Source organism: Artemia franciscana, chromosome 20, assembly GCF_032884065.1.
Source record: "Artemia franciscana chromosome 20, ASM3288406v1, whole genome shotgun sequence".
NCBI lineage: Eukaryota > Metazoa > Arthropoda > Branchiopoda > Anostraca > Artemiidae > Artemia > Artemia franciscana.
The window spans coordinates 16728217-16753707 of record NC_088882.1 but is presented as its reverse complement, the minus strand read 5'-3'; the positions used below and the strand labels follow the sequence as shown (position 1 = coordinate 16753707).

The 25491-nt window shown below is 36.0% G+C and overlaps 1 protein-coding gene across 4 annotated transcripts in view; it reads right to left on the bottom strand.

Moving 5' to 3' along the window:
- LOC136039811 (gametogenetin-binding protein 2-like) overlaps positions 1-25491 on the bottom strand; it is a 49881-nt gene that overhangs the window by 5676 nt on the left and 18714 nt on the right. For 2 of the 4 annotated variants that reach the window (XM_065723714.1, XM_065723712.1), the window contains exons 4-10: positions 24898-25107; positions 22289-22492; positions 14863-15079; positions 10874-11125; positions 6283-6459; positions 2280-2562; positions 120-326 (exon numbers count right to left, since the gene is read on the bottom strand). In XM_065723714.1, coding sequence (XP_065579786.1) covers positions 120-326; positions 2280-2562; positions 6283-6459; positions 10874-11125; positions 14863-15079; positions 22289-22492; positions 24898-25107 — 1550 coding nt within the window. The remainder of the gene's footprint in view (positions 1-119; positions 327-2279; positions 2563-6282; positions 6460-10873; positions 11126-14862; positions 15080-22288; positions 22493-24897; positions 25108-25491) is intronic. The other 2 variants (XM_065723716.1, XM_065723713.1) reach the window with 1 other exon arrangement.

Sequence of the window (25491 nt, the reverse complement as noted above, 5' to 3'; positions counted from 1 at the left end):
AATCAGAAAACACAATACTCTGGAGGAGTGGTTTTCACATATCAATACATGTTACAAAACTATTTCAGCAAATAAAAATAACATTGAAATAATAATCGCCAAAATGTCTCAACACTTACCATCGTGGTTACAATAGCCTTCGGTACAAGCAACGTCAGAGCCCTCTGGGGAGCTTGGAGAACTGGAAGAGTCGTGCGGAGTACCACTGGAAACATACCCAGAGTCTGATTCACATTTCCCAGGGCTATTCATCCATCTTCCAATCTTTCCAGCATTTTCTGAGCCACAAGTACCCGATATGCAACTGTTCCCTCCATAGCTTCCTCCTAAAGAACCAAATACGACAGTACATAACAAGAAAGACTTCATTGGGTTTTTAACGCAATATTTTCTGGTGGGTTATAAATGGAAGCAAATTTTTTTTCTGTTTCTCCTATTTTGCAGAAAGACTCCAAATTTGTATTCGCAAATCCTGTGTTTTTTTTTTTTTTTTTTTTTTTTTTTTTTTTTTTTTTTTTTTTTTTTTTTTTTTTTTTCCAGAATTCCAAGGAAAGCATCAAACCATATACCACGAGAAAAAACTGAGTGTTAGAGCAGAAGCCGGGTTACAACATAGAAAATAATTAGCTAACAAACTTAATTAATAAGCTAACAAGATTTTCTTTTATTACTATGCTTAAACTGCCCAAATTTTGCACGAAATGTTTAATTTGGGAAAAAAGATTGGAGAAAATAGTGGGTGATAGATTTTTCTTTAATTCTTAAATTAAGTGATGAACTTCTATTAGGAACACATAGTTTTATATTAGAAAAAACTCGTATTTCTTTTCTGCAGTATTCTAAGCTCTTTAAACTGTCATTTTGCTTCCTGCTATTAAACCTGTTCTAATTGAACCTAGACAAAAAGAAAAAACGAAAGGCTCATTTATTCTTAAAAGACGACTGGTTTTTGAAGTTTTACAAGTAAGTTTATATTTAATTTCACGAATCGACAATAAATGTTGTGCTAGTAGTGGCGATTATGATTATAAAAACAATTTCACAAATATTAATCTACACGACAACACTGAACTGGATTACAGTCATTTGGATTCTTGAGTGACATCCAACAGATTAATTTGCAAATATGCTATAGAACATCAGATGGCGTCGGCAGTTTTTAACATAAAACTATCAGAATCATTAGTCAGTGTTAGAATACTATATTGACGCATCGAATGATTGTAATATTCCATCTCGAATTAGAGCATCATTCGATCGATTATGACATCGTTCTAGGTCAAATTTCAGAAATATCTCTCCCACTGAGATTTTTATAGTTTTAAAACAGTTCACCTGGTTCTAAGACGATTTTGTGGAAATTCTACGTTGTTACCTTGAATAGTTTTAGACAGAAACTCAGTTCAGCTGGAAGGATGCAATTGTTCTAGTTACACCGGGGTGAAATTTCATTTTAAGCTTCTTTTTGTATACGTGCATTGTGTTAACTGTATCAGAAGCTTTTTGAAATCCTATTGCTAACAGACTGAGCCAGGTGTTAGATTTTTCAAGTTCACTACCATGTTTTGGCCATTACACGCACAAGAGGGGGTGGTGAATGTAGAATGTGCACAAGTTTCCGATCGAGATTCTATTCCTGGCAATGATAAATGACCTCGGTGTTGATTCCTCGGATAGATGGAAACTTTTTAATGAAAAAAAAAAACTTCTTTTAGTTGCCCAATCCACTCTGAGTGTCGTTTATTATTGAAAAATCTCGAGCGATTTAAAATTGCATTACCGTATTAATGATATTCTAAAACTAGCACATACCACATTTTTTCCTCCTTGAAGTTCTTAAAAAAATTAAGCATCCTAAATCAAATAACTTGAGAATTTTCCTTTCATTTGTACGTCCGATTCTTGGGTATCTCTGTCCTGTTTATGCACCCAAAAAGGTGCATAATATTCATCTCCAATGAGGGTAAGTCCCTTATACCCTTCTTCGGAGTCAATCTGGTTCCACCTTCCCCCCTCCCTCGCCTCCCTCGTTCTGCTTCAACAAAAATTCAGATTTTTTCCCCCAATAAAATTGTCCATAGAAACGTCAATGGCAATATCTAGTTCATGTTAAAGAAAAGGGACCATAGCACTGTTAAAGCGACCTTCTAGTGGTTGTCCAGGATCAGGGACAACAGAAGAAAAGCCAAAATTATTTTTCTTCATGAGAAAAGATTCTATTTTGGACGCACGCGTGCAAATACCATATTATTCTAGTCTGAATGCTTAAGGCTTCTTACCTTTGGCATAATAAGGCTGATGATAATAACCGCTTCCTTGCTGCTGTCGACCTTGCTTACACGAATCCTGCTTCCCACATGCTTGCTGAAGGCGGCTAAAACGAGGAGCAATACACGGTTTCAAATGCCAGGATGTATGTTCGTACCTCTTCGAATGTGAATGGCTATGATCATAATCTTTCTTATCCGTTGTTGGGCATGCAGTCCACGAAGGCTCAATTGGGCTTGATGGCGGACGATAAAGAGGATGACCAATGGGCACTTTGTGAGGAATTTTCAAGTTCTAGAACAAAAGATAATTATCAATTTGTAAAATACTAGCAATGTTTAACAGCATTTTCAAGCTAAAATATTGAGCCATCAGCAAGCCATAAGGGGTTCTTCCTCGTTTTTTCCTTTCAGCAAAGGCTAACGACTAAAAAATTGACCCCCAATAGGAGTGACCATCAAAACTCAGGTAAAGTAAGTATGCAAAACGTTTGTATTTGAATATTAAATGTCATTGTCTTACTAAAAGGTTGCCTGTTTTCTGAATGTCACTTCTTTATACGTCATGGGAGCAATTTCGTCTCAGAAACTGTATACTTCACGTCTAACAAAACACATCTTGTCATTGAAATTAGCTCGCACATTGAACCAGGCAAATTTTTAAGGAGACGCAAAAAAAACTGTTAAAAGGGAAACCAGAAAACAGTGTTTGTTGTGTTTTTTTTTATTTATTTAATACTTGTCGCATTTTTACAAATGTAAGCCTATTTTCGATATTCTTTCCTTTGAACTTTCTAAGTTATACCAGGTTGAGAAAATAATTCACGGTTAATTCGTGGGAATGGTTGGATACAATGTTAGTTTCTGCAAGTATTCTTGCATCTTGAAGTTTACTTTTCTCATATCTTGTTCATATTTAGATTTCAATAAAATTACATGAACCATTCATGCTTCAGTTTATATATACCCAATAATACTTCCTTAACTAGTTCCTTAATACTTCTTTCCTGCATGTACCCATACACAATGAGGGAGGAGAGGGCCTTGGGAAGGCTCCAAAACCTTATTAAATTTGAAAATTCGTAAGAATGCAGTTTTTCAGAATTTTAACGTCTCCAAATCCATATCTATTTGATTGCAAGATCATTTGAGCCTTTTGATCTGCTCCTTCAATGCACCGACAAACGTGATTTTCCCCGTGCTGTTGTAAACTATTGTTAAATATGGTAATGAATTTAATAACGATTCGTACGATCAAATGGAATTTTGGAGCAAAAATCATACACTATGGAAAAAAACAAAATAATGAAGTGTGTTACATTCACGATTGATGAAACAAAAGATTAGATAATGACGCGAGTTTGAAACTTCAGAAAGCGTATCGATGCCAAAGATACGATAATACTTTTTAGGATACAAATTATTTGTCTCATCAACACGAGCTATTCGCCATTCGATGCAACTTGAAGTTTGCTTTCCAGTGATAAAAAAAAAATCGATAGAGACGATTTGCGTTCACTCGTTCCCCCGACCCTATCAAAATTTTTAAATTTTGCCATTTAAGAAAATGTACCTGCTGTGCAACAAAAGACACAAGCAACAAAAAAGGCGACCAAATTTCTATGTTTATTTAATTTTTTCAACAGCCTTAACCTGACCGAATCAACTGGAATCATACCTTTTACATAGCGATGGTTAATTACATATGGCTGTAGAACTCCCGAGGAATGGTAGATCCTAGATTTTACCGGCACATCCTTGGACTTATAAAACCTAATAGTGGCAGTCCACGAAAATTCTAGCATAAGATTCAAGCAAAAAATCTAGCCTTTTATCACATTATTTCATCAAATCGTATCATTTTCACATCTATACGGTTAGAAGTCCAAAATGGATAGTTCATCAGCTGGTGGATATACTCTGCATCTGTCTTAGTTCTTTTGCAATTAGGAAAAGCATAGTTGAATAGATCTACGTAAATTTGCCAAAAGTTAATAGAAGATGACGCTTGCATGACAACTCAGAATGCCTAGAAGGCATATTCGTATCAATATCCAACGACTGTCCCCTAGGGCAACTGATAGATGTACTTACAAGAGCCAGAGGAAAAAACAAGCGACATATACTTGAGATCCTGTTAGTGGACGATAGGGACCTACTTAGTAGCACTCAACTTTGTTCACCCTTAGGATAAGACTATTGTGCGATCACATTTGACCTTTGAGCATTAACATCTTCACAGACAAAGCCTAACCCACCACGCAACTACAGTAAGGCTCACCAGATCAATAAAACCGATCTTCATGACATCAATTGGACGGAAGAAATTCAGGAGACAGCAGGAATCGACGATGTTTACTCAAAATCCTTGTCTGTGTTGGTTCGACTGAAGAGCTCTATACCACTGAAGAAGAAGCATAAACGCACTAGCTTACCCTACCTGTCGTAAACTTAATAAAAGTAAACAGAAGACCTGGAAGAAGCATAAATCCAATTCCACTGGGGACACAGGTTGGTTTTCATAGACTTGAAATAAAGTGCAAAAGGTAATTTGGTCTAGTGCTAATATCCATGAAATAAAGTTAGCACATAGCTTCAGAAGCAGACCAAATGAATTTTGGCACTATGTAAATAGTAAAAAGAAAACCCGTGTTACAATCTCAACTCACCAAGACCCCGTTTCCCAACAGACCGTGGGTGAGTAAAGTAAATATTCTCAATGATCAGTTCGCCTCAATTTTTACAAATATACTATAGCGACTCACAAATCAAAAAAAGTTGGAGCCACCGGACATGAAAATCTCCGTGATAAAAACATACTGGGCCAAATATCCTCAAAAAGCTGAAAGATCTGGATCCAAATAATTCTCCTGGTCCCGATTGTCTCCATCCAAAGATACTAAATGAGTTAGTTAAGACCCTATAGAGCTTATTACCTACATTTACAGAAGGTTCCTTGAGTTAGGTCAATTGTCAGTTGTCTGAAAAGGCTGTGATTTCCCCACAATCAAAATTGGCAAGAAGAAAGATCCTAGTAATTAGTCTTACCTCACTACTATGCAAGGTACTAGAATCTCTTATATCTGACCACATGTTTGAGTTTCTCTTTCTAAACAAGATCCTACACAAGCAACTTGTTTTTTTTTTTTTAAAAAAGGTCTGCAAAGCTCCAGCTTCTACTAGCGGTCGATTAATTCGAAGGCCCTGGCCTGCAAACCGACGTTATGCACTTGGATCCCAAGAAAGCATTTGGCAAAGTTCCCCACAACAAGCGACTACAAAAGTTAAGAGCTGTGCTTGGTACAAAGAGCGACGGGATAACTGACTTTATTCCCTAGATCGGAAATGTCCCGACTGGGAGAAAGCAAGTACACAACTTATGAGCTTTTAAAAGCAACCTAACACCTAGCCCTGAAGAGTGCGACTTGAGGATAGTCCTTGATGCCAAACTGAGTTTTCAGTGTGAGGTAAGTGTTAAGAAGACGTTGATGGTAGTTGGTATTCTCCGTATATCATTCAGGTTTCTCAATAAGGAAATACTATGTACACTGTACAAGGCCAATCCTAGAGTATGGACATTTTGTCAGCCACCCTTTTTAGGACAAGGACATTAACTCGATTGAACGCCTACAACGTAGAATGACAAATTTCTGTCCAACTTTATCTCACCTCCCTTAGGAAAGATGGCTCCGGATGCTCCAACTACCATCTTTGACATACCGTTTTGATTGTGGTGACATGATTGAAACTTACAAGACCTGCAAGGAAACTTTTATAGTAAAATTGACCCTCCCCCTCGAAAAAAAACAACAAAAAAACAAACAAATAAGATTCTACAGTTTAGTAAATTTACAGAGGTTTTGTAGGAAACTTGGGGGGGAATACTCCTCCCTCCTCTCCACCTAAGAATAAATCCCTGAGTGGACTTCCATAAAAATATAACTACAAAACCAATAAAACTTCTAAAACCTTTTCACACTGGATGCTATTTTATAAGAAGAAGGAAAAGGCTAACCTGTTCTTTCTTTTCCTTCTTGTTTCTTTTAACGCGACTTTCTTTACAGGTCCAACCTTCTTCCTCTTCCTTGCTCAAGTTCTCAGCAACGATGGTAGCGGGTGATACCGGTTCCACTTTGACTTCAGTTTTAGCTTCTGGCCTTACTTCCGTAGCTTTTTGTGAAGAGATTTTTGACTAAAGAAAGGTAATAAATGAATGACAAGAACATTGAAAAAAAAATCAGATTGTCAAGTACTGTAAAATGGTTAAATACTAAAGACTACAAGAAACTTATGGGAGTAAAAACTGGCGCAAATTTAAAAAAAAACACCATCGCCACCTGGCGTTTTGTAATTTTCTCTTTTTTAAGCCTAACCTAAGCTACAACATGCTTGACTTTTCAGGTTCCTTAGGCATATTTCTCTTACTAATGGAACTACCAGGTTAAAACCTAATAGCCTACTCATGCTGACAAGATTTTTCTAGTTAATCTAAACCTACTTTGGGTATACTGTTAGAATGATTAGCACTTACACAAAAAAAATTCAGCTATATTCAACAATTATATTCAGCTATATTCAGCAATTAATTTTTAATGTCTATCTTCCCACGCTAAATTGGATCCAAAACTATTAGATCCCACTATTATATAAGTTTCCCATTCTCTTTGGCTTTTACATTTATTTCCATAAAGTTTTCGATAAATAGCTAAGCTCCCACAGCGTATCTATTGAAAGGGCGGAAGAATTCAAATATCAGAAGTCACTGCTAAAGGTGGGACTTCTAATAAGATTGAAGGCAAGATTAACAAAGACTGCTCTTTCTTTGGCTAGTTCTACGACGGGAATAAACTTCGGAACAAAGCTTAGAATCTGCTAAGCATGGTCAATTTCTATATATAGATGCAGGATCTGAGCCCTCAAGGGTGACGATCTTGTCCAAAAATACCTAGGGGCCATCAAATATGCGAACAGAAGCTTGACATTTCCACTGTCACTAAGAAAAGCCGTCTCAAAGGGCTAGGCCATGTAATGAGGCGCTTGAACAAAACATTGACACGCTAGGTAGTACTAGCAGACCCCCTTTCTTCCTCTCAAAAAAAGAAGAAAGAAAAAAAAGACCAGACCAGATTAGTCTTGGCATAACCTTTTCAGAAAGGGCGAGACTGAAAAAGGACGTGGCTAAAGTTTTTTCGACCAATTACGGGAGATCAAATGCATAGAACGCATTTGGTCCAGAAAATTCTGAATGTCGAATGCCGAAGAGTTCCGACGGCAAGCGTCTGATACGGGAGAATACAGGGAAGTACCTACGATCGCAAAACCCTGATTTAGTAATGAATCTTAGACGTGCTAGACGCCTTTTTTTCCCCTAATTTAAAAAAAACACTAGAATTAAAATACTCATGCTTCTAATGTTATGCAATGCGAATAAGAAATATTTGAAAAAAAAACTAATAACAGAAGATGAATCCAGGATGGGAAAAAAAACTGCTTTCTTTCTTGATACTAAAATTATCATTTTTTAAATTTTAATTACTTTTTATTTTAACAAACTGAGTTAAAAAACTGTCCTGTACATGAATGAGGGCGTACTCTAATATGATTACCCACCATCAACAAAAACAGCCAGAATACGAGATAATGTACCAAAATAGCTGCGGATCGGTCAGGTCGTGATTTTAAAAAAATTTCATTAATTCAAACATTTCATTCGAAAGAACACCCATTTAGTAAAAAATATGAAAATACTGAAGCAAAAAGTAAAAAAAAAAAACACAATTACTTTGTACAAAATCTTGCATTCTTTACTCTTCGGAAATGGCTGAAATATATTGATTAAAGCATAAAACTTCTAGCTGAACATTTTATACCAATGTTGATGGTGATAATTACTTTAGCAATGCTAAAAAAACAGATTTGGTCAATTTGACAACTGAGCTTTCTAATTATTTCAATGCGAATTCTTAGGTAGATTTGAACAATGGCTCAAACCAAGCATAACGTTGAAATAAAATTATGTCCCTATTAGTGACATGTACTTTCTTACTGACGAGCTATCTACCACCAGAATAGGAGAGATTGAAGTTTTCGGCAATTTTTAGGGTGTCAATAGTAGGTGATTGACCAACGACATCTACCTCGAAACAATTAAAAATTAGATGGGTATTTGTTGTTTTTATACAGGAATAATATGAAAAAAACTTCGTTTTCTTAAAGAGTTAAAGAGGCTGCGTCCCAAAGTCGAACCTTAAAACGTAAAGGAATTAGGAGAGGCAATTGGGGGGCTGCCGCCCCCAAACCCCCCGCTTTTAAAGACTCTTTTGTACAGGTTTTTTGTTGTGGGGGGCTACCGCCCCCTAACCCCCCACTCTTGGCTTCGGAAAGGCCCTCTTTTAATTAACAAAACAAAAAACCTGTACAAAAGTCTTTAAAAACGGGGGGGTTTGGGACGCAATCTCTTTAACTCTTTAAGAAAACGAAGTTTTTTTCATATTATTTCTGTACGTTTTTCTACAATCCATGGTGGATGTAATTTAATAATTCCTGTACTCCTCGTACAGGAATTAGGACTGCCTCTCCTAATTCCTGTACGTTTTAAGGTTCGACTTTGGGACGCAGCCTCTTTAACTCTTTAAGAAAACGAAATTTTTTTCATATTTTGTGAAAAAAAACCGCCCGATAAGGGACTTGAACCCTTGACCTTAGGATTAAAAGTCCCACGCTCTACCGACTGAGCTAACCGGGCATGTTTGAAGTCGAAATACCTGCATGTGTATAAATATAAATTTTAACTTTTAAGAATTTCAAAAATTAACATGGGCTCTTATGGGAAAATGGGTTTTTCTAAGCTAGAAAATGGGGGGGGGCTAAGATTTTCCGACGAAACTTTCCAGGAAAATTACTCGGAGAATTCCGCGTCGAATGAGTCTTCGTACACCCATATCCGATGTCGGCTGTGACCTGTAGGCGTGGCAGAAAAAAAACAAAAGGAGAACATGAACATTAAGTGGCTATGCGTGGTTTCTGGAAAACAGGGAAGGAGTTATCAGATCGAGCTGAAATTTCGCGGATAAGCTCCTGGGCCCTAGGGGACCTTAACTTGTGAATTTCAGCCGGAATTTCAGAATCGGACAACGTTAAAGGGGGGCTGGGGTAGGGGGGTCGAAACTTTCGGCCAGATTTTCCCCATGAAGGAAAAGTCGGAGGGGGATGAAATTTGGCAGGTTTCTTAGTTGGAGCTCGGGCTACGAAATGCATCCCTCTGCGACCACTGGAACCGAAGATCGCTTAACATTGTCGTGGTTCGCCTCTTTAAAGAGGCACGAGTGTGCCTCCTTGATTGTGAATTTCCTAGATCTCTGGTGCTTCCACTTTACAATGGTATGCGCTTCTCGGACTTGAGTATACTACACTCATGATCAATATGATATTTTCTTAGTTAACATTTGCTGCTCTGAAAACCTTTCATTTCTTTTCTCCTCTTGGCTTTCACTGAATCGTGCCTTCGAGTTTCAGGAAATAAAGAATTTAGCAAGAATATTACCAAAGCCCTGACCAAGGCCATCTGTTATTGGTAGAAAGATAAAATAAGCTAAATTATTTTACAATTGGCTAGCAATGTTAAAGCTGATTTGGGGCGTTCATGATTGAGTGCACTTAAATGGAACGTATCTTTTAATTAGACAAATAAAGTGGGATTATTTCAGTGACCAGAAATCACGACTGCTATTGACAATCAAGTTGAGCTTTAAGACGATCAAAGTTGAGTTAATAGCATATATCAAAATTTGAATGAAGGCATCATACTTCCCAATTATTTTTTTGTAAGTCTTTTTAATTTAAATATCTGTAATTTATTATTAAATGATAAATAATGTAATGAAATAAATCATGTAAATAATATCTTTTTTTATTGAAACAATTTAAAAATAATTTTGAATATTTTTCTTACTAGGCTTTCTTCCAGCATCTAATTTTGCTAACAATTTTCTGTCAGCTAGCTGAAGAAAAAAAACTCACCAACCTTTATAGAAAACAATTCTGAGTGACGTATGATAAAGCTTGAGGCAAAAGTTTCTTGAAAAAGAGCTCGAAAGTGGTTTCGCTAAAAAATTATAAGAATCATCAAGAAATGAAATTAATCATTTTTATACAACTATGAAAAAGTTAAGCCGGCTTTACCTCTAACAGATACTATCTGTCTTGGCCTTACTCTAATTAACCATGGCTCTCAAGCCTTTCATCACCTACAAGCTGATGATTCAAGAATCAACGGACAACTTTTCACAAGTTTCGACCAGCAGATGCCCGGTTATAGTTAAGCTTTGTTTATTCATTATAGCCTACTAGACTAGCCTAGTGTGTTATTTATAGGAAACCATCATAAGAAATATTACCAGTCAAGGGCTTTATCAACATCCGCATCATGAAAACTAGTCATCCAACTTGAATCAGTTTTTAATATCGCGCTTTAAATTCTCCAAAAAATTCTCTCAAACAACAATTCTATCTGTGAGATAAAATCGCTGGCAATTGGAGTTAGTATGCCGGAAAAAGGTTCTTCTCAATAGTTATTTAATACTCAGCTATTTTAAAATAAAACTCACTTCTTGTTTCAGAGAATTCTTGCTCTTTAATGGAGACGGTTTCCTTACTTTGCACTCAATAGAAGATGGAGGTGGAACTAGCGCTTCTTCCTCAGTATCATTATCACCGGGATTTTCTTCCACTTCTTCATTGTTCCCGGAGGCAGTTTCCCCCTTCTTTCCTTTCCTCTTCCTCCGTTTGAGACGTTTCTGTTCCCGTCGTTGCTGAGCCACTTCTTCTTCTTTTGTCAGTTCTTCACAAAGAAGCTCCAACTATTATTTGAAAAAAGAAAAAAAAGAAAATAAAGCATTGTACCCTCAAATAGATAAAACAAGAGAAGGTGTTCAAATTCCTTCTTACAACTGAAACGCTGATACATACTTGCCTAAAATTCTGGTCTATTTTGTACTTGTCACTCCGCACTGAGAAATATTCTCTGAAACTGGTTGGTGCTTCCCGCGCAGGTTTTGAAACCTTGCAAAATCATACAGTTGGAGCAAAGACATATACTCAAATTACTACTGCTATTACTAACAAGTTACTGCAGCGTCGAACCGTCTGAGGCCAATCCAGCTAAGCACGCTCATCCTCCATCCCAATCTATTCAAAGCCTCCCACTGTACACCATCTCAGGCAGTTCCAATTTCCCTTACGGCCTTCTCCCAACCCACTCGGAGACGGCCTGCTTTTCGCTTGGCCTAGATGATTGGCTAACATGGACGAACTTTGGCAACCAGATACACAAAACTAACCCAAAACACAGATATTGTTTATGTTTGCATTTTGACATTTATCTAAATATTAAAATTATTTGGTCAGTCGGGCACTCAAAACAATCTGTAGGCAACGATCTTGAATTAGTGACAAGTGTTTACTTTGTCTTTCTTTACAAAACAAAGTAAAAAGGTATATTCTTTGCTATTTTAGCTCATTTTTTTAGTAAGACTAGGCCTTCCTAGTTGAAAGGTAAAATAAAATCGAATCACACATTTGAAAAAAAAAGAAAAAAAAAATATTTGCTTCGAATTTCGTTCCAAAACAGAGTAAAAGGTCGTAACAGATTCGAACGATACGTCACTCAAGGTGTTTCCAGAATTAATGGAAGTATTTTTATGCTCATATTCAGGGCTCACCCCCGAACCTTAGATATCTGGGCCCTTTTATTCAAATTATCTGATAAAATTTAGCATTAAAATAGTAACAGATCGTCCAATCCTTTACATCGATGTACTTACAAAAATCCCTGAATCCCTTTTAAATATTCATGACTTTGATAATCTTTTAAACCGAATTAGTTTATCATGTTGGCTAAAAAAACATCCGAGTCTATTAAATTTAAATAAAGAACCATGGGATGAAGCCAACATGGCTAAAGAAAAGAGGAAACAACTTGGAACGATGGTGATGGTCACTTCGCAACATCAAAAAAGGAAATATAAAGAAGGAAAAAAAATCTAAAAGCCTAACAGCCTAAAAAAAATAAAGATTAAAAACCCATGGAAAATAAAACTTAGTCTAAGAAAATTCATTTTCTGAATTTAGTCTTTATTAAGACTAAGACTTTAAGTTGGTATAAAGGTAGGTAAAGGATACGGCATTAGACTTTACAGTCCGTACCGGCGGTGCTGAGCTCCGTTTCTTGGCCCTTCAGCCAGGAAGTGCAATGGGGGGTTGGAGGCCAGCCATCCTGTGCTTTCGCACATCCTTCCTGTTTACCTTCCCCAGATTTCTCCAGGTACCCATTTAGAGCTGGGTCGACTCTGGCTAAGCTTACAGAGTCTCGCCACTGACCCCCGTCCCAAACTGAAGAATTGGGTACATTAGGATTCGAACCCGCGTCCTCTCAGACAAAGGATCCCGAATCCAGCGCACCAACCCAATCGGCCAGGACGAGTGGGTATGTAGTTGGTATGGCCAAACTATTCAGAATTGATAGGGCGGTCTTGCAATATCTGTATAACTTTGATAAGATATCCGAATAAAGGACAGAAACCAAAAGCCGGCACCTACTTTCCTGGGAATCTTATAAAAACCAACGTCTCCCGTTTTGTGCCGGAGATATAGATATTCAGATTTACAAAAATAAAAAACTTACAACACCAGAAAGCGTAAATTTTGATTTAAATTTTTTTGTAAACCCTAGCAGAATTTTCTCTTTAAAGCTCAGATAAGGACAATCTCTAAAAATATTCTAATATGCCTGCTCGGAAAACATTAGACATCAGTTCAAAAGAAGTCTCATTAGATATTTTAACAGCTTGTGAAGTTTCCTGTTGTGTTAGCTGCATTGATTGAAATCTATTGCGGACAAAGGATGCACATTGTTTTTGTCGTACGTATATTAGACAGCGTATTTTACTAGTATTGCTTCGGAAGCCCCCTCTGCTGATGGGTAAATTTGCTAATGGGCCATTGCCTTTGAGACTCAACAGACGCTGAGACTCGCAACATAATGTTTTTGGTATTGAACATCCTTAACTTAAAAATCAAAGCTATAGACGACTGAGCTAACTTTTGAACCTGTCATTTTCTAAAAAATATCTTTTGGAAAACGATAGGTTTATAAGGTGGCTAAATTGAATACATAAAGACGATGAAACAAAACAAAGAAAGAAATGAGGCAACTGTAAATAATCAATTTTAAGACATTTATATTACCTAAAAATTACAATGATTTACCTACGGATAAGAACAGCGGACTGTAGAACATAAATTTTGCAGTTATTTTTAGTTTCATTTTACCCTTCCAAAATCTTTGTCTTTATTTTATTCCTTCGTCTCAAGCCCGTATCCAGGAGGGGGCGGATTTAAAACCCTCCCCCGAATTTTCTTTCAACCCTTAAAAAGTGACAAAATGCATAGAAACAAATTTTAATGCGTTTTGTGAAGTTTTTTTGCAACACCCCTCCCCTCCCCAACAAAAATCTCGGATACACTCTTTCTTCACCTGTAATACATATTCTTATAAGAAGAATATACTTACGCTCTCTCTCTCTCTCTCTCTCTCTCTCTCTCTCTCTCTCTCTCTCTCTCTCTCTCTCTCTCTCTCTCTCTCTCTCTCTCTCTCTCTCTCTCTCTCTCTCTCTCTCTCTCTCTCTCTCTCTCTCTCTCTCTCTCTCTCTCTCTCTCTCTTACTTTCTTACTTTCTTACTCATATTCTTATAAAAAAAAATTCGTATTATTCCCGTCAGGGTTGCCACCTCTTTGTTCCCACAGCCAGCTAGAAAAGTATTCATTCAGTGTTCTGGTCTTTAAAGACTCACTGAAGGCAATTTGGGCTCTTATCCACGGTAAGATGCTATTCAATGCGAAATTCATGTACATGCCGATTAAAATATTAGCGAATAAAAATTAAATTATTATTTGAAGTTCTTAATAACTTTACATCCAATGATCCATCTCAATAATTCTGGTCTACGCACATGCATATATAGTACATTCTAGATAGTGCCATAGTACACGTTAATGATCCACTGGTGACTCAGAGGAGAATACTCTAGCACACATCTCAGGGATAGTAGAGCATAACTTAACTACGAAGGGAAAGAACTGTCTAACTTATAGTTTTCCATTATTTACGGACCTAAATACATTCATCGAGCCTTTAAAACGATTTTCTGTTCTAGTGTCTCAATTTGAGATTATAAGCTAGACACTTTTTAAAACGTAATTCTTACTGAGATCCTTTCTAAAGTGAATATGTGTAAAAGTATTTTACATTGGGAGAAATAATGTTTGAGTGACGACCCTGCTATATTCCATATTTCAACATATGTGTGTTGCAGTCAAATAAGAGTGAATTAATGAGACTTAACCTGTCTTTTCTGACTAACACATTTTGATGATCGGTGTTAGCTTAGATTTATTGATTTGCTCAAATCCGTAAAAAACTAAATCGATTCTTAAAACCCGTAGATGAGAAAAAACGTTGACTCTGTTTACTAATTATCTCTACGATACTGAGAACAATAAATAAATAAAATGCCTAAGACGAAAGGAAATTCATTACCTCAGAGACACCTCTCTTCTGCTCCAAAGTGACGTCTAAGCTCATACGCATAGCAGCTAGGGTTGCACAAAGTAGCATATCCCCAGCCTGATGTTCTTCTCGCAGCCGGCGCGCAGCTTTCTGGAATCGATCTAACAAGCAAATTCCGACACAAGTTAAAACTTCTTCTTGGGCAACTTCGATAGTTTTTGCATGACGTTCCCTGGAACACAACAATCTGACTAATCACTCAAGAGCTTTAACAAAGGCATAAAGGTCTATACAGGAAACGGAAAATGAATAAAAATTATGACGCCTAAATCAGAAACCCTAATAGTTTGATAATTGAATATCTCCTCCTATAAAATACCCTGTACACACTGTTTAAGCTCATATGAAGGATTTTTTGGGGGGTGAAGAGGGGTAACGTTAAAGGTATAAAATAAATAAAAAACTAAAAAGTAGGCAAGTGAATTAGAAAATATATAAAAAAAATACAAGGTGTATCCTAAAACATAACGAACCCAAGTGAAGACCAGAATTTTATGATGATTTATTAGTCATTTCCCTCAGCCCTGCACTTGTTGGCTCATTTGCCTAACGAAATTTTCCTCGAGTCAATGGCAACCGGGGTTTAAAAGTATACCTTTTACAATATACCAATTAACTTCTTATGTCTTAGCAGTAACGTCTTGCATAAGAAAATTCATGGTGAGCCAGGCTTTAATTTTAACTAATCTCCGAAAAAAAAAAACACCAGACGATAGTTGCGTTGTTTAATTTTTTTTTTTTTTTTCAATTACACTAAGAAGCACAGCTTTGGTTCAAGGAATTGCCTGGGTCTTTTTAATTCAATTTTTAATGCTGGTTCTGAACATAGTATCAGAAATGTTCCGCCAAATGAAAGTTTATGCCCAATTTCTTAGAAATTTGGATATGCCAAACTTTATGCTGGCTTTAAATTATAATCGGAAACAATCCCCCTAGTTTTTCAGTAATTATTTATAAAGTTTTCAGTTAAATCTTTACATTTCAGACAAAAGCATTTTTTGAACCTTATGTAAAAACCATAAGCAATCGTCATTTTACATTGCAGCTTATTTGAGCTTTGAGTTTTTTTAAATAATTATTAAGAAATTACGTTTACCTAAGCTTTGCATTCTGAATTTTCTTTACACAGTACTCAACTTTTTTACATTAATTTTGATGTTTTTCTAATCAAAGTTTCATTAAACCTAAATATCTCTATTTCTGGCTAAAAAATTTCCTGAATATTTTTTTTTCTTTTTATTGAAAATATCCAAACAATGATTGCATTTCCAACTCTTCATAAAAAGTCTCATCAAAATCAGTTAACTTATTTTCTTCAGCCAAAAATGGTAAATTTTAGTCTCAAGTGCTTCCGAATAATCTTATTTTAAAAAAACCCTTGGGCCTCCAGCATGAAGAGGATTTTTGCCATCCTTGGCCAATCTTGAGCAATGGTTTTCCACACTTGACAATGCTCTTTTAGCAACAAGAGTCGAAATCTTGCACAAGCAATCTCAAACCTATTACCCCCGACTCAGTATATATCCAGACCTACAAATATATTACTACAGGGAGGCAACCCATATTAGGGACTTAGCTAGGAAGACGTTTTTCAGCCCAAAAAAGCTCAAAAAAACAAACAAACAGAACCCAGAAGATCTATTCACCAACCAGAATCCAGTGCGAAAGCTGTGTTGTTTATTGGACTATAATTCCCTTGTGTGTCGCCATTTCTGAAGGTTGCCCAGCAGCGTTGTTTATCGCTTTTCCACACTCTTCAATACACCCAACATGTCCAATGCAGCTGATTTTGGCTGTGCAATTCCAAAATACATTCTCAGAAAAACAGGCATCAAGTGAGATGCAACATATTTGGCGTTTTATGTTTATGGTATAAACATAAAATATACGTATGCAACATATACATGAGGTCATTTTTAATCCGGCGTCAAAATGTTCAAACTACAGCTACCCAAAAAATCCGTTTTTTGCAGAAAATATATTCAGAAAGAGGAGGGCCGACAAATCTGGAGAGTAAAATTAAAGTTGTTGTTTCAGCTTTATAGCTTCTCAAATATAACAATAATAAAGACATCATTAATGAGGTGGTAACAATTACAGTTGCAAATTTAGCTTCTTATTTGAGACAATAACACTAATATTCTTTATTTACGGCAAAATTGTGTTCAAGCTTCTGGGTCTAATATGTCAATACCAATGTGTGGATGTTGTGGTAATACCCAATCTAGATACTTATGATGAAGCTGTAGTTTCCAAGTAAGTCGGACTTGAATAGCATAACTAAGCGTTATTCTCCTCTTTTTTTTATTGACCTTTTTTATTATTTCCACCTTTTCCCCGTTACCTATACTGCTGTTTTGCTTTTTTCCTCCTTTATTCTTTCCCTTGAATGATCAAATACTCTAAAAGTCTCTATAGGCTGTGTTGCGTGATCTATGGCTATGTGTCCTGACTACAATACTACCTTGTAGTAAAATCATGTTAGTGGATTGTGATGAAAGAGTATTGGATAAAAAGCCAAGACAGATAGTATCTGAACTAATTAAAATAACATTTGTCAAGGCAAGACATCTCTTTTACTTCGTGATAATTCTCTTAATGGGGAAATTCAGTTTTATATCAATTATTGCAGTGTTGATTCCGGGGCCCCTCAATTTTGGATTTTATGAAGAAAGGGGTACATGCCAGTAAGTTTCATTGAAATGTCAGTTTGATGAGTTGAGGACAGAAGCGAGCGTACTGTATGTTTAGCGACAAATTAATTGCCGATATAATTTAATTAGCGATGTCTCTCACGAAAAAGTATTTTGATGAGTGTATGGACGACTTAAAGCAACTGATTGAAAATCTTCGTAGGGAGAATGCAGCATTAAAACAAGAGAATACTAGCTTTTCTGCTCTTGTGACAGTTAAAGACCAGTGTTTAAGAACTGAATTGAACGTTAAACGCAAGAATCTTCTTATCCACAGAATTCCTAACAAGAAAAAAAATAAAACTATTGAAGAAACCGTTAATGATTTTTAATCAGAAATGTCGATACATAACTACACGGGTATTAAGTTCACTGTCACTTATAGACTTAGAAGCAAGGCTAACTGTCCCAGCAGACAAAACTCGCGCCCGGCATCAGACCCTATTCTTGTATCTGTTCTATATCTTAGACACAAGGACAATATTATGGCTTGTGCTGATAATCTAAGCAATACGGGGAAAAGCGTCAGTATTGACCTTCCATTTGAACTGACTAAACGTCAGAAAACACTTCTGAGTACGGCTTATAATTTAAGAAATTGTAAAGTTGTCTCCGATAGAGTGTCTCATACCAAAGTGGTTCAGAAGTGGACTAGGTTATGGCTAGAATCTAAAAAGAAGTGATGACGCATGCTATGACCTGCTTAACCTAGTTTCCCCTCGACCAATACTGATTTCAATTCTGACGCATGATTATTAGTGAATGCTCGTTTCCGCTCAATATATTATATCTTAAAAAAATGTGCTGTTCGTTATTGTTGTTTATCTCTTCTATTATTTCCTTTTATTTGCTTTTCTTTACCCTCAGTATTTAAACCTTCCTGTGCTATTTTGCTTGTTAATTTTTTTCGTTTCAGAGCAAAATAATCAAGTTCGTGTCAGAGCCTTTTTACTTCGGAATGTTTAGCAATTGATGTTCACGCAACTACAGCATGACTCTGTCACCTGTATCGGTAAGTAATTATGGTTGAGATTAATTCTCCTTTGGGGTTAACGCTAACATTACACTAGGGAGATTAAATGATTATGAATTTAGGAGAGTTAATTTTAATGAAATCATACATAATCCGGTTGGTAAAGCCCCCAATATGAATTTTGAGAATATTATTGATAGCATGTGTGTGGAGGGACAGAGATTTTGAGGCTCCAGAGGTCGGTGGGTGATGTATTTACGATTGTGCATCTTAACATTCATGGCCTAAATCATCGTTTGACGATATTCAATAATTGTGAAGGGATTTATATCCTCCAATTATCGGTCTCTGTTAAACACTTTTGAGCGAGAAAAATCAGGTGCTTTTGGATATTCCCGGTTATATGTCCATATTCCTTAACCGCAAGACGGCCCAAAAAGGTTTACTTGGATTTTACATCTAAAAAAAATTTTTGGCCGTACTATAACATTATCTATGTGCAAATAATGAAAAGATGCTCGAGTCACTTTGTATAGAAGTCCCAATTAACGCTACGGAAAGAGTAATGACTGGCTAAGTATATTGTTCTCCAATTGGATATATGACTGAATTTCTCGAAACATTAGAAGACGTTCATAGAAAAGTTTGTACTGAAAAATCTGAAGTTGTATTGACGAGTGACTTTAACCTTGAACTAGCAGAATCCTTATCTCGGCAGGCTTCTGATCTCTTGTCCTTACTGATTTCGTTTGGATTGGCTACTTGTATAAACATACCAACAAAGATTTTAAACCAGTCAGCACCATTAATTGACAATATTTTTTTTTATTACTACACTCCATTAAGAAAGAAGTACTGCTTTATGACACTTCCGACCATTTATCGGTTGCAGCCTTGTTTCAAATTCTCCAAAATCCTCAAAGATTAGTCCCCCAGGATAAACTGACATTATGTTGCTCACAAGTGGAGTTGGATAGACTGAACGAAGATCTGGGTACATCTTCATGGAACTTTGGAATGACTACAAAAATAGAGCAAGTGATGAGAAGTTAGAAGCATTTAAGCTGTATCGTATTATGCTGAAATCAATTATTCGCAAAAGCTAAAACAGTATATTTTACAAACAGATTTGTTGATGTCTGTAAAAATATAAAGAAGAGGTGGGACGTGATTAAGGAAGTTAGTCGGCCGTCCATGAAACCAGAAGGTCTCCCTAAGTCTCTCATTGTAGACGATCAACTTGTAACAGAAAAAGGCCAAATTCGACATCATATGAACAAATCCTTTGCAGAGATAGGGAAAAAAACTGCCAATAGCGTTTCTTATTCCTCTTTACCACAGTCTTGGAAGCAGTTCTTAGGTCCCTCGTGCTTGAAATCAATGGTTCTTGGGGAGGTTAAGGTGTAGGAAATTAGAAATATTGTGCTGTCTTTAAAAAATTCTTCAGCAGGTTTTGACCAAATTTCTGCTAAAGTAATTAAACATACCCTTCCATCGATTATCACCCCGCTTTGCCATTTGATTAACAGGTCATTTCAACTAGGAGTAGGCGCGTGAGATAGCTCTCTTTAAAGGAGGTGGCCGTGAGGATCCTGGGAACTATAGGCCGATTTCTCTTTTGTCACTGTTCTCTAAGATATTTGAAAGGTCAATGTTCAAACGTCTGGTGAGATTTCTTGAAGCAATTTTTTTTTCCAGCAGCATCAGTTTAAGTTTCGCGCATAAGTATTATATAAAAGATGCTTGTAATACACTTCTTTAGTTTATGCGACAATCTTTACATTCTAATCTTATTCCTGCAGCCATTTTTCTTGGTGAAACGAAAGCTTTTAACAGCCTTACACACAAGATCCTCATTGGTAAACTTTCCCATCATAATGTGCGTAGGGAAGCATTGTCTTGGTTCTCTTCATACCTCACTGACAGATCTATCGCCACGGGAGATACAGACAGACAAGTTCCAATTGAATATGGAGGACTCCAAGGTTATATTGTTGGACCAACCCTCTTCCTCATCTATGTGAAAGACCTCTGCCGACTTTTTAACACCCCGATTACCAGTTTTTACTGTGGATTGCGTCATAAATTTTACTCTCAGACTACGTCACCGTTCGCATCTGATAGTCAAGAAGAATTCGTAGCATTCACAGATGATACTACTCTAGGTATTGCGGCTCTGGATACATCATCCCTTATTCTAAAGCTTCAAGCAATGACTGAGAAGATACTCCATTGGTTTAACATTAATCAACTAGCTATAAATGTAAAAAAAAGTCGTACCTTCTTATTAATTTTCTCGTACGGGTTTGAGCTGGCCCACAAATACTGAGCTTCCTACACCAAGAGGCTCCATAAGTCGCTCCCTGTATCGATATGTGCGATTCATGGGAGTTCTTTTGAATAAAAATCTATTGTTTAAGTGGCATGTTCAAGTAATAAGAGTGAAAATTTCCGTGGACTTGGAATCATCCAAAATTAAAGCGTTTATTTGCTTTTCCTATCCTCCGTCTTTTATATTTCTCTCTTATCTACCCTTATATGTGTTACTGTTCGTCTGTGTGAATATCTTCGTTTCCTTCTGTACTTGTTCCTGTCAAACATCTTCATAAGAAAACGGCAAGAGTTCTCTAATCGACTACACACACTCCTGTGGATCCCCTTAAGATTAGAGATAAATATGTTATATCTCTATTTTTGTTGACATATCAATACTTCCATGGAGATCTCCCATGTTGTTTTTATGGACTACTTAAACTAGTAGGGGAAATAAATTTGTACACAGTTCGAAACTGGAAGGAGGTGATGATTCCGGCTACTCCCTCGGTTCGCTCAGACTTCGGTCTGGCCATGACTGTGGAACGCACGATCCCAGCAGATCCTGCTGAGATCCAGCAGTCGCGAATACTTGGCTCCTTTAAGAGACAGATGAAAAGTTTCTTATTAAAGGTAAATTTTAAACAATTTTTATTTTTTATGTTTGTTTTTTTTTGGGGGGGGGGTGTCTCTTTTGCTGGCGCTAGATCCTCGATGACGTAGACAATTTTTAATTGTTCTTTTTTGTCAGGTGATAGTAGGGTCGCTGTTTCGCGGGGACTGTCGGTGAGTTGATTTATTTTCCTTATAGATTCATATTTAGACGTTGTTTAGTATATTTATGCCAAGTTTTAACATTATTTATTTATTTTATGTCGTTTTCCAAATAACGTACCATTGAGCCCTTTGGAATATTGTTTTTGTTATTTGAAGGAAATAAACGGAACTTGAAATTGAACTTGTGAGTGAGAGGCAAAAGTGGCATAAGCCTTTTTCAGAATTGTATACTGACAAAGTGGCTCAACCAGGCAAATTGTTCAACACTAATAGTCAGATAACTTTAATAGGACATGACAGTATGAGTCACGATATCTTATTTGTTATTAACTGACGTGAAAACATAGTAACAGGTAAAACTTTTCATCAAAAGTTTTTTCTCATTTTTGTAATTTAAAGCTTTGCCGTTATTGAATAATTTTCTTACATTTTAATTATAAGCTGAAAAACAATGTGGTCTAAGAGTATTGTCTACTTGTTTTTTGTATGTTATAATTTTCTGTACATATTTTTGTTAAAGCCATAAGCGTTTGTGCACTACGCGATATTCCTTAGTCAATTGACCACAAATTATGATTTACCTCAATCAAAATTGAAGAAATCAGATATAGGATCAACAATAAGTTAGAGAGTTTTTTACCTTCCAAGAAGTTCAGGTTCTGCTCTTCCAATTAACAATGATATTAGATCACTATCAATTTGAACATGAACATGCTTCTCATTGGGGCAACACTTCAAACCAGCATACAAAACGGGCTTATAGCCCTTTTCCTCACTTGGATCAACTTCACCCATAAGCAAACTATAAGCCCGGTTGACCTTCAGTCGACATTCTGGACAGAACCTGAAAATGAATATAAACATGTACATAAAGGAAACTTAATGAGAAGTAGTTTCGCTACAAAGCAAAAAAAAAACAAAAAAAAAACAAAAAAAAAACAGATTACACACATTTCAGTAAACACCGAAGTTTGCCAATACACAAGCGAGATAAAAGTATCTGACGTTATCGGGCAATGGAACCTGGGAAATGCAATTCACACACCAGCTTCAGTGGTAACCTAAAGGAACAAAACCACATGAGAGGGTGAAAAATACACTTCTTCGGACATATGACCAAGCCAGACATACGATTCACATTAGCGTATCACATGAGTGGGAAGACATCAACACTACTGTTCACCTAAAAGATGATTGGAGGTTCTTCATTGATTGCCCATGTGTCCCTGGAGGCAGAGGAGGGGCTAGGGTCTAAGGTAAGATAAACAGAGGCGACTAGAAAGTGGCTTAAACTTTTAACCATCATCCTTCCATATTTATAAAACTTCAGGCTCAAACAACAATAAGGGAAATGTTTTACAGGCCGGTAATCTGGAGACTAGATCACTGAAAAAATCGTAATAAACCAACAATATTTAATTACACTACAATATTCAGTATGATTCTTAAAACCCGGGCGTCGTTGTCAGAGAATTGAGGGTTATAATAAACTATGCAATATGTTAGAATCAAACATAGCACAATTAGTCATCTTCAGTGGATCCCAATAAAGTCACAGAGCAAGCTACCCTTCAAATTCTGCTGCAGTGTCAAGATCCATCATGTTTTGCATCTACCACTTTTCTCCTTACCAACCCCCTTTCCTCCGTCCCAGGTAAATGGGAGTAACGTTTCTGATAATCATTCTTCTGCCCTCAATTTTATTATTTTATAATCCCATTCTGCTTATCTCAGGCTACTTCTAGATGTTCCAATTAGCGAATGACATAGTAGATATTTATTAAAACTTGCATGAGTCTTGGAGATTTAAAATGGATATATGATGTATGAATATTGGACTTGACGTAGAGGTCATCTCATGTCAAAGACTATTGACTGTTCTCTTAACCAGTTCCATCATGAAGCTACTCAACCGAACATCTTCGCTGAGAGGAAATTCGACTCAGCGAAGACATTCAGACATTTAATTAAATAACTGTTAAAATTTATAGAATGCCTAAAATATTAAAACGGCTCAAAATATTGTGCGCGATAAAAGGAAGACATTATCCAAACAACTGGTTTAAGCATTATTAACCTTTAGATATTTTGATTATGCAACATAAGCATGCTCAAGATAAGGTATGAATAAAAACAATAAATCTCTTTCAAATTATCAATTTGAATCATGAAATACTTAAAAGTATTAAAATCTGATTCCTGTTACATAGATGCTATCAATTATTCAATATGCCTGTTTAGCTACTCTTACGTCTCATTTTATGATTGTTGGAATGTAATGAATGGGTTGTAAATAGTTGAATCTGATTGCTTTGTGCAAATCCAGAGAATTATTACTTGCAATACATGCTAATGCTGAACTAGTGCAGTATACTAGACTAAAAAATACGCTAAACTGCACGGCACAAAAATGCATACTGCAAAAACTTCACTGCACTAAACTGTGCAAAAACAAAAATAACTGAACAATATACATACAATTTATTAAACCAAAAACTTCCCTAATTCCAAAAACTAATTAAATTTTCCTTATAAACCAATCTTTTGAAAAAATAAAATACTATATTCATTTTACCAATATTTTTTTTTCCTCCGAGGTGTACAGATAAATTCATGATACAGTTTATGAAAATATAGATTTTTATAATTATTATTATAATATATAATCATTATAATGATTATTATAATATAATAATTATTTGGCTATTCGAATACGGTACATCTAATTGAACACAATACATACAAGAATTCGAACATATCCAATCCTGCGTTTTTTTCTAACAAAGTGTTTAATATAACACTGTAAGTAAAAAAGACAAATTAAGTAAACCTCAGTTCATTCTACAAATAAAAACTATTAAAACTTCCACGTATTTATTTAAAGGAGAATCTGAATCTAGCATCATCTGTATTAAGATATATTCAATTATGTTCTCAGTTGTGTTCCCTTCTTTCAAGTAAAGCACCATGGACTGATGACAGAAGTTAAAAGAACAACTAGAAAATTATCATGAGACTATGAGTCTTTGTACTTCATTAGAAATCAAACTTTTAATTCTTATACATCAAAAGAAGAATTAAAACTTCCCAAAATAATAATTGTAGTGATCAAACTCTGGACGCGAGTACATTTTCTAGCCTACACTCTGTACTAAAAAAAGGAATTAAGCAAGAGAATCTAGCAATTCTTTCAATCCATCTGTCGATTTAGAAAAGCTAGCTAATAAAGGTAAGGAGAAATGTGCAAACCTGTGCCTGTGGAGATAGGCTTCCATTGTTTGAAGAAGGGTTTCACCTTCAATAAGTGATAGTTCTTCTCTGCATTCGACAGCAAGGCAATCCCAGAGCGTCTTCCACGAACCAGGGAGTCTGGCTCGGTGAGCATCTAAGGAATGCAATGGACATCTTAGGGTCTGCCGGGACTTCTTTAGACTATCACCAATTTCTCCGAGACGAGAACTTAAGTAACATAAAAAAAAATGTACATAAACAAATATATAAACTTAAATGATTTATATGGTTTAGCATGATCCACTATCGTGCACATGACAGTTTTATAATAAGAAATAAATAAGATACTGACCAAATACACAAGATTAGACTATAATGATGTTTGAAAAACAAAATCTATATATTTGTTAGGACTTGACAAAGTCAAAAATTTAAACAGGTTGGGGTGTGGAAGGATTTTTGCTATTAAGAATGTAAAGAAAAAATTAATGTCACTTTTAATGATTAAAGACAAATAGTAACTATGTGTATGTCTGAGTTACAATTAAATGGACAAATATTGCATCTGCAAAGGACCGAACTAGGACTGTAATATGATTCCCAAATACAGAC